The sequence below is a fragment of the Agelaius tricolor genome, unplaced genomic scaffold, assembly GCF_023055355.1.
Source record: "Agelaius tricolor isolate 1412-34295 unplaced genomic scaffold, bAgeTri1.0.p SCAF_8, whole genome shotgun sequence".
In the NCBI taxonomy this organism is placed as follows: Eukaryota; Metazoa; Chordata; class Aves; order Passeriformes; family Icteridae; genus Agelaius; species Agelaius tricolor.
In genome coordinates, this window is record NW_027269268.1 from 40,391,081 (window position 1) to 40,398,696 (window position 7,616).

Consider the following 7,616-nt stretch of genomic DNA (forward strand, 5'->3'; position numbering starts at 1 on the left):
TTTCTCCTTGCACATCTTTAATTAAGAGAGGGGAAACTCTTACTGAAACATATTTCTATTTTCACAATTATTTCACAGAAATTTCTCCTATCTACCTTGCATTTTTTCCCTGCATGCACACACTAAGAGACAATAAATCTAAAGAAACTGACATCCCCCTGCACCACTGGGGTTGAGAAGGTAGAGAAAGCAGGAAAAGATTAAGCCTGGGAAGAACTGAAGGGTTAGAGGAAGGTATTTTAAGATTTAGTTTTTATTTCTCAGTACTGTAGTCTGATTTGACTGGCAATAAAATAACTGATTTTGCCCAAGTCCGATCTGTTTTGCCCATGATAGTAATTGGTGAGTGATCTCTCCCTGTCCTTATCTCAACTCATAAGCCTTTCATCACATGTTCGCTACCCTATCCAGCTAAGGAGGGGAGTGATAGACCAGTGTGGGTGGGCACCTGGTGTCCAGCCAGTGCCAAGCCCACCACATTACTGCACACAAATGGGAATTGTACAGAACTCAGATTAGGCAGTTCATGTGGTCAAAATATATTTAGAAGCAACACTGATTAGATTAACTCAGTAATAAGAAAGAACAGAGGAAGACTTAGAACAAGGAACGGGGAAGATCAAGTATTCAGCTTAGCCCCATTAAGTCTGAGAGGGAGAATGGACACGACTGAAAACATGCAAGGAGGACAGACTGCAACAACACATGAAAAAACAAATCAGTTTTCTCCTGATGAACTTTGCAGCTTAAATGAAAATTACAAACAAACACAGAAGAGTGAGTAATTAGAAGGAATACCGCTATGCTTGGTTTTTTATGAGTCATTTTCAAACAAACTGTACCAAACAAAGCTGGCACACAAGTGTGTTTTAAAATGCTATTCACATAACTTGCTTACACAATTGAAGAGGAGCCACAGTTTCCTTTTTTTTTCTTTTTTTAACTACTAGCCAACAGCAGTAAAATTCCAATACACTAAGTATTTCTTTACCTTTTACTTGGATTGGCTGTTTAGGTGAAGACTGCTTTTGGCCTGCATTGGTTGTATCTTGTCCTGTAAAATAAAATTAAAGCTCACTGTAAATATGGAAGTATCTACTTTTCTTTTTAGTTAAGAGTTTGACTAACATTAGAATATATCTCAATATTGCACTGGACCCTGACAATTAGAAAATGTATTTGCCAGATTTCCAACACTTAAAACTCTCAAAAGACAGAAACAAAAAAAATTACTAAAGTAAATATTTAATATAGCATTGATCAATAAACTTCTAGCAGCTTGCAGAAGAACACCAATTTGTAACATACTTCACCCAAATTAAAAAAAAAATATTCTAACAGTGCACTTCTGGTTTGGGACAAGTTTTATGCAAAACTTTAGGTTAGTAAATATAATTAATTCTATATGGCTTATGGCTGCTATGTATCAGAGTGTTTCAGAGCTTCCAAGCTGGGATTCAATTTTAAGGGATGGAAGCTTCTTCATTTACAAAAAGTTAGCTCCTTAAAACACAGAATATTTAAACTAAAATCCACAACTCATAGGTAACAAGCTGGAGCTAGAACAAAAACAAAGTCTTTTAGCTGGTTTTGAAACCTGAGGATATGATTCTATTAAAAAACCCAACAAAATATAACTTACAATAGTGAAATGAATCTTAATATTTGGAAAACTACAAGTTCCAGTAATTTTAGTGATATTTCTAGTTAGAAATCAGAAGTACTACTTGGAAACTCAAACAAATATTACATCCCTGTCTCATACATCTCAACATAGCTTTCAGAACAAAACCCTTAGGGTTCTAACATGTCAAACCAATATATTCACTCTTTTGTGCCCTACCACTCTATAACATTGGAGGTTTGCCAGACATTCATAATCATTCACAAAATTGAAAATTACCTTATTCAAAGTGATATACTTTTTTAAAATGAAGATTTTTTTAGCAGGTTAGTGCTGAGTAATGAGGTACTCCTAGCCTAACATGGTACTTAAATTATTTCAAGATCAGATTCTCTCAAAGCTTGCACTACATAACTATGTTTCAATAAGGTAATTAGTTAATACCCTAAAAGCAACTGAGAACTACAGCTAATAACAATTCAAGGATACTTTTTTGGAAAAATAACACTTATAAATCTATGAAGTTGATTTTACTACATAGCAAATAAGGTTGCACCATAACTAACTAGCATTCCTTAAACAGTCATCCCTTTCACTTGAAAACAAAAGAAACAAAACCCCTTTGTTTTTCCTTTCCTTTATTTTCTCACCTGGGAAAGCACAAAAATACTAAGACTATATCCATGCACAGAGATCTATGTACATCAAGTACATAGTACATCAAGTACCCTTTCAAAGTTTACTGCCTCACTGAGGAAAAGGATACAGAATACTTCCATTCACAATCAGTTTTTCAGACAAGTAGAGGTCGATAGAACTTTCAAGACTGAACAATGTTTAAGAGTCACTTTTGTACTTCCAAACATCAGAATGTAATCCTCTTAGCTAGCTACAGTTACTAGCTTTTAAAGACTGTTGCAAGCCCCAGGAATTTACAAGTTACTAAAGAAGGAACAAATATCTGCTATCCTGACAAGGCAAAGGAAATTCTCTTTAGAAGACCACTCCATTGTAGACAAAAGCACAAAGAAAGAGAGCTTTCATTTTGAAAAGCATCTGTTATCTCCTAAGCACAGTCTTCCGAGCCTGTATCTGTGCAGTCCCACAGTTAACAAGCATCAAAAATAGAGGATGTTACAATGAAGCAAGGACAAGACAGTTCTGAATTTCACAAGCACCTAACAAGCAGCAGATCGACAATCAAACAGCAGGGAGGGTCAGGTTATGCACACTGTATCGAATGTTTAATGTGAATGCTGCAGTTCTAACAACTGTCAGATTAGAAAGCTAGAGCAGATGGGACAGCTCAACCCTCTTTACCAGTCATTTATAGCCTGGCCTTGAGATGCCACAATGCTCAACAGTGGCACTCATTCAATCTTTATCATTAATTCCTTTGACACAACACACCAGAAACGCTACCAAAATAAATCAAATAAACAAGCAAAGTTGTGAAAGATGAGTAATACATTCTATTTCTTATCCCTTAAATTACTTAAGCCCTTTCAACCTCCACATTTTTCCACCACCACTTTAAATTTGATTACTCTAAACTTAAACCCTTAAAATATCAGAATGACAAAGAAATAAATTTCAGCATTCCTCCCTGCTTATGCACTTGAATTTCATATAGAGATGACAACAACCCAAAATACTAAGAATTCTGCAATCATAATATCATACAATTAAAAAATACCCTGTTATCAGTGAATATGTTAAGCTTTTACATTTTTATAAACACTCTTTATTGTAGCTTAGTATTACCTGTTTCAACTTTATGCAGGGTTTCTCCACGGGCTGATCCATTTGTATCTTGTGATCCAAGATCTTTCTTCTGACCATTGGAGGTATAAACTCTCACTTGACTCATCAACTGCACAGGCAGGCGATTACATGGCAGAATATAAGACAGGCTCCCACTTTTCATTGAAACTTTCCATCCTAACAAGGGGAAGAAAAAAAAGCTGTTTCAGGCAGCCATTTTGGAAGGAAAAAGAAGGAAAAGCGGTCCTGCTCTGGCAGCAAAAGTTATAGAAAGTGAGCTTTTAAGTACTGACCCATGCTCATTTTACCCATGTTTATAGGTAAAACTACAAAATGAGAGTACATAGCATGCTTTCACTACCTCCCTTCAAATATCCACTTTTAAATTTCATTCTAACACTAGAAAGTTTTTCCCACACTCCAGTATGCATTTTTCCCAGAGACCTCTGGATGATCTTAAGGGTTAAAAAAAACCCCAAACCCAAAGCTATTTGACAAGATCGGCTTTGTGATACATTGTCTCATTCTAGTCATACTGCCTCAAAGTCTTTAAAAACCATATATTGATAAAAGAACAAATACAGATCACTACGAAACCATTAGCCAGGGTTGCCATTTCGTTTCACTCTGTGCACACTCTGTACTAATCACAGCTTACCAATGAAGAGAAACTGAAATGTGTGCAAATTATACAGTTGCTACAGAAATCACATAGAAAAGCAGACAACATTGTACAAAACATTTTACAGGGAAGTGTCTTAAATTTTGCAGCATTCACAAGAGACAAATTACAATATAAATATGTAAAAAGTCCATTGAGAAACCACCCTGGGTAGGCAATCTTCCATCTCAAAAAATTAGCCAAAAGCAGAGCTGCAGTACAGACCAACCTGTATTAGCAATCAGTTTCTTTTAGGGAGCACAATACTTCTGTAGAGAGGGTAAATAACACCTCCAACCAGTAATGCAGCAGGGAAACTGCTGTGAGTGCTTTGGAAAACACTCACTAAAAAATAAATACATTTTTAAAAATAATTAAGAGGTGCCAGTAAATAAAGTCATACAAAGCATGACCACTTAACCATGAATAACACAGCTCTCACAAAAAAATAAAACATTTTACAGAACTGTCCATTCTGTAAAAGTCTCAACAGCTTTCCTTTTTTGTTTTAGTCTTCTGCACACCTGCATGTCTACATGCACCGACCTAAACCTTACTGAAGGAAAATTTTCCCAAAAAAAGGACAGCTCTTACTGACAGTTGTCACAATGTGACAAAAGCCCTTAATACTGAACTCGACGCAGTTCACTGAACTCACTGATTACGAATTTTTAAAACCCTACAATAAATACGTGGCACAAGATTAGCATTGTTGTTTCCTCTGCTTTGGTGATGCTGGAGCAGTTAAAAAGGGGAAGCTTAATCAGCATATTTAGGGGGCATTTTTTTACTAATTCATGCACACACAAGAAACAGCTAAAGAAAAAGAACATTTGCTGCTATTTAACCGTGACTACGCAAAAAGGGGAAAAACTTCTCGGAATTCAAATTCCATGAGATGTGTGGCCTCCCCGTACCAACACAAGCCCTGTAAGCCCGTGCTATAATTTATGTAATTCCTGCAAACTTCGGCCCGGCACGGGCATGACGCGCCCGCTGTACGTCAGACGGGCTGGCAGAGGCCGGCCGAGGACAGCCCGGCCCCGCACCGCGCTCGCAAAACGCCTGCACGTTTTCCTTCTTTTTACAGCCGACCCTCAGGCAGCAGCGGGGATCCCCGGACCACGGGTGCCCGCGGCCGGGAGCAGTGCTACCGCCTCGGGAGGGACCCCGGCCGCTACCACCGCCTGCGAGCGCCGGCACTCGCTGCGCCCCAGGCGAAGGCGGAGCTCCGTCGCAGCTCCCGACGAGCCCCGGCCGGCGCGGCGCAGCGGCCCGGGCCCCGCAGGACTCACCGTGGCAGGCGCGGGGCCGCGGCGCCGCCTGGCACCGCAGGTACAGGCGGTAGAGGCCGCGGCAGCCCCGCCGCTGGGCGGCCAGGGCCGGCATCATGGCGGCGGCCGCTCGGCAGCGGCCGGCAGGCGGGCGATTCGCATCGGCGGAGGCCGGCGCGGCTGCGGCGGAGCCCCGCTGGCCCCGGGCGGCGGCGGTGGCCGGAGGCCGGCGGTGGGCGGCGCCGCGGCACCCGGATGTGCGGGGGCACCGCGGGGCCGCCGCTGACTCACCCGCCCCGCCCGCCGCGCCTGCGCCTGGCCCGGGGAGCGGGGCCGCGTCTGCCGGGCCGGGCCTGGGAAAAGGCTCGGTCCCGGCTGCAGCACCTCAGGAGCAGCCCCTGCTCTGTTACCGTGCCTGGTGGAGGGTAATACATACGGCTACGAGTAACAAACGCACGGGCCTTTAATTTCTTAGCAAAGGTGAAACACACATTAGAGAATTTTTTAATAGGGTCACACTATTAAAATAATTAGGTTGAGAGGACCTCCGAGATCATTGAGTTCAACCTATGACCGAACACCACCTTGTCGACCAGACCGTGTCAATAAGAGCCACAGCCAGTCTTTTCTCGAACATCTCCAGGACGGTGGCTGCACCACCTGTCTGGACAGCCCATTCCAATGTTTAATGACCTTTCTATAAAGCAATTCTTCCTGATGTCCAATCTAAGTTTTCCCTGGCCCAGCTTCAGACTGTCTTCTCGTCCTGTCACTTGCTACCTGAAAGAAGAGCCTGACTCCTACCTGGCTACAGCCTCCTTTCAGACAGTTGTAGAGAATGGTAAGGTTTCCCCTGAGCCTCCTTTTCTCCTGGATAAATACCCCCAGCCCCCTCAAAAACTCCCCACAAGACTTGCGGTCCAGACTCTTCACCAGCGTCACTGCTTTTCCCTGGACATGAACATTAAAGCATGTACACTAAATATGTTTGCATGATTTCTAGATGAAAATGTGGTCCCCTAGCCTAAGCCATCCCCTAAAATGCACTTCCCAGATTAGTGCTGATATAATGAGGTTTAAAATGATGTCTTCCTACAGGGAGAGTGCCATGTGGCTGATCCTGTACTCCAGTGTTGTAAGGGCTGCTGTGCCCAGCTGTGACACCTCCTGCCCTGCTGACCTACAGCCTGGCTCAGGACCATGTCTGTAATCAGCCCCACTGCCACTGTATTACACTCTTTTTTATAAAAGGGTTTTTTTCCAGTATAGCTTTGATATTGGTTTACATGACTGAGAAAATGTCTCAGGCTTCCTTGTCTTCATTTGTACACTGGGAGGAACATGGGAGCTCACCAGAAGTTAGGTTGACAGGGAATTTGGATAATGAATGTACCTGATAATCCACAAAGCATTTGATCACTGAGGAGGGCTATTACGGTGCCTGTCTTTAACATACACAATTAGATTTTAAAACAAAGTTTGTTGGCACATCTTTACTGGCTGCCTAGTGAGCAGCATTGCCAAAACAAGTTTTCCTAGAAGCCCAGGGGAGGCAGATTGAGGTAGAACATACTTCCACAGAATAATTAACACTCATCTTCCCAGAAGTACAATTGCAGCCATACCAAATGAATCAGAAGTGTTGCAACAGATGCTGTGTCATTAAATACCAGATGTACAGCACTGGAGTTAAATACTAAATTGACTGCAAGTTGTAAAGTAGCACAGGTGAGGTCAATGTTGGAGTCTAACATGCAGCTGATAGATTTGCTGGCTGCTTGTTATTTTGGCAAGAGCCTAACAGTTAAACAAGAAAAAGGAGGTTAAGGGTCCCTATTTTTTCCCCCACATAAAGATGTTTGAAAGCATAGAGAAATTCTTAAACATATGTACCTGAAGAGGCACACTGCTATACTCCAGAAGAGATGCTAAGTTTAGGTTTATTGTTTCCTCTCTAAAACCAAATGGAACCACTAACTATTTCATACTCTTTTATCCATCTGAATAACTGAATTTGTGTCTGGTGTTGGCACTGTAAGTATGAAACAGGAAGGAAAAGAATAAAACTGGAATATCATAGACAGATTAATAGATACTAAGTGTGGTGGTCAACCAGGATTTACACAATCAGCTGCTGTGCCACTGAAAACTAATGGAGACAAACAGCAAATAAAAGAGCATCAATAACAGCCTACTCTGCATGGGACAGCCAAGTACATAAAGCAATTGCTAATGAAGTACCAAGACTCCTGGCATGCAGCTGCAGCATCCTAAGAAAAAAATATCAACCATA

At 41.7% G+C, this 7,616-nt stretch overlaps 1 protein-coding gene across 3 annotated transcripts in view; it reads right to left on the bottom strand.

Annotated features, from left to right (window-relative positions):
• The window catches only part of SLC30A9 (solute carrier family 30 member 9), a 41,981-nt gene extending 36,399 nt beyond the window's left edge, over positions 1-5,582 (bottom strand). For 2 of the 3 annotated variants that reach the window (XR_011680026.1, XR_011680025.1), the window contains exons 1-3: positions 5,345-5,572; positions 3,389-3,565; positions 992-1,054 (exon numbers count right to left, since the gene is read on the bottom strand). Coding sequence is in view for 1 of the 3 variants with exons in the window: in XM_071432479.1 (XP_071288580.1) it covers positions 992-1,054; positions 3,389-3,565; positions 5,345-5,441 (337 nt within the window). In the remaining 2 variants the exon portion in view is untranslated. Of the gene's footprint in view, positions 1-991; positions 1,055-3,388; positions 3,566-5,344 lie in introns of all 3 variants that reach the window. The other variant, XM_071432479.1, reaches the window with a different exon arrangement.
• Between the last annotated feature and the right edge of the window lie 2,034 nt (positions 5,583-7,616).